This window comes from Elephantulus edwardii, unplaced genomic scaffold, assembly GCF_000299155.1.
Source record: "Elephantulus edwardii isolate Elephantulus edwardi_28Jun2011 unplaced genomic scaffold, EleEdw1.0 scaffold00045, whole genome shotgun sequence".
NCBI classification, from domain to species: Eukaryota; Metazoa; Chordata; class Mammalia; order Macroscelidea; family Macroscelididae; genus Elephantulus; species Elephantulus edwardii.
The window spans coordinates 2150951-2152962 of NW_006399795.1; the positions used below are offsets into that span (position 1 = coordinate 2150951).

The 2012-nt window shown below is 50.6% G+C and overlaps 1 protein-coding gene across 1 annotated transcript in view; it reads left to right on the forward strand.

Annotated features, from left to right (window-relative positions):
* Positions 1-1560: 1560 nt before the first annotated feature.
* SRM (spermidine synthase) overlaps positions 1561-2012 on the forward strand; it is a 3652-nt gene continuing 3200 nt past the window's right edge. The window contains exon 1 of the mRNA XM_006885899.1: positions 1561-1960. Within this exon, the coding sequence (XP_006885961.1) occupies positions 1561-1960 (400 nt within the window). The remainder of the gene's footprint in view (positions 1961-2012) is intronic.

Genomic DNA, 2012 nt, shown 5'->3' on the forward strand with positions numbered 1-2012 from the left:
AATAGTAGACCAAATGCTGTACTGGGAAATGAGGGAAGCTTAATACAAGCTGAAGGTCACCTTGTGACACTGGGGCATTCCCTAGGAGTCAACATTGTTCTTAGTTTGTGTCAAATGAATCCCTCCCTCTTGAGATTAGCATAAAGAGGAACTTGACCTTATCTGTAAAAGACTTCACCATTATCCTTTGTTTTTGCTTTGTACTTCCTTGTGATTTTACTTTGCTTACCTTCCTTACGATTCTAAATAAATATTCAGAGAAGCATGGCTTGGGGCCTTCAGTCATGAGAACTGTTAACCCCCTGTTTTTCACACTCTCTGTTCTATATCATTCCTGGTAGTCTGCCTCATTATTAATAATTATAAAATTATTTCATTCTTTGGGACTCTCGGTCTGCAACATGGGATGGACTTGATTCTTCCACTAACCCCCATGCTGTCCCCAGGGGGCCAAAGCACCTGCTAGGTCAACTATGTAGTGGAAGCAGGAGAGCTGGCCCCATGAGCTGCTGCGTCCACTCTGCTGAGCATCTGGTACCTGGTGTTTGTGGACACCATGACACAGAACCAAGTCTGGAGGGGGTGCACGGAGAAATAAAATACCCTGATGGGGCCAAGTCCCGGGTGTGATGCAGAGAACACCATGATCCTGGAAGGGGCTGGACCACTTGAGTCTGTAGTACCTGGCATGTTGATGGAAACCATCTTTTTCTACTAACAATCTATATGGTGTTTTCTCCTAGCGATTACTTAACCAGCCTACCTCCCCTTCTCTTTGGAAGGAGCTTAAGAGGAGCTGCCTCTTTTTAAAGGCAGCCAAGGCATATGGCTTGGGCTCACAGATAAACAATCTGTGTTTTCAGTCCTAGTTAAGACTGGGAACATGCTCCCACCAATGAGGCTGCAAAACGCCCGTCAAAAAAACAAAGATATAAAAACACTCCTGACATCATGTCACCAGTAGCTCATACCAGTTTTCATCTCCCTGCCTTGGCATTCTAACTGCCTGTCGAGTAATTAGCATTTAATATTTGGTAATTAACATGCTTAATGTGATGCTGAGAAGTTCCCTGACATTTTCCTAAAAACAGAAAGCACATTCCCGCCCACCCTTCAAGGAGCAAAGCCCAGTTTGTCAAAAAAAGAAAAAACTGCACGCCAGTCTTTTTTGGTGCTGAATATGCATGTGTTGGCCTCTTCTGGGCCATCAGTGGGTGTAAATTTAGAAACTTGTTTAGAAAAGAGCTCTTTCTTATTCAGCAGCCATACGCTACTGGCTCCGAGAATCCAAGGGAAAATGACTAAATCGAGCTTGTCAAGTCGGGGGCTGGGATAACGATTCTCACAATGATGAAAACTCTCAGTGCGCCCCCGACAAAACTGCACAATCTGTTCAATTCCAAAAAGGTGCCAAATTCGGGGGCGCGGCAGGAGATACATTGTACCTCCTTGCTCCAGTGCAACAACGTAACCCGTCTCCAGACAATGTAGCCGCCCGCTCCCATTCCTGCAGCCTAGAAGCCTCACGTCCCAGGGCTGGAAAACTGCGCTGGGCACGCGATGTCATCTGGAGTTTTTCCTCTGCAACTCCGCGCTACCTCGTCCCTTTGCAGCCCAGGCAGGCCCCCCACCCTCTGCAAGCCCCTCGCTGGGCCGGAGCATGAGGCCTCCTGGACCCCAGTAAAGGGAAAGGACTGGGCTCGGAACCCGGCGGGGCTGTGCCATCCAGGTAGACGCGAGGTCTTAGGACGACAGCACCGGACACCGACCAGACTCTGTCCAGCCGCCTGGCCCTGCCCCACGTGGCCCCATGAAGGGGCCGCCCTAGCCTGCTGCCGCCGAGACATCCCGCTCCAGCCAATCGGCGCCGCGCCACAGCCAATAGCCAATGAACGCACCGCGAACGCCGCCAAGCATCTCACCGCCGATTGGCCGCGAGAAGGGTGCATCATCGCCATTGGTGAGTCTGGGTCCCACCCCCTCGCTGAGGGCCACGCCCCTCCACCTGGGTT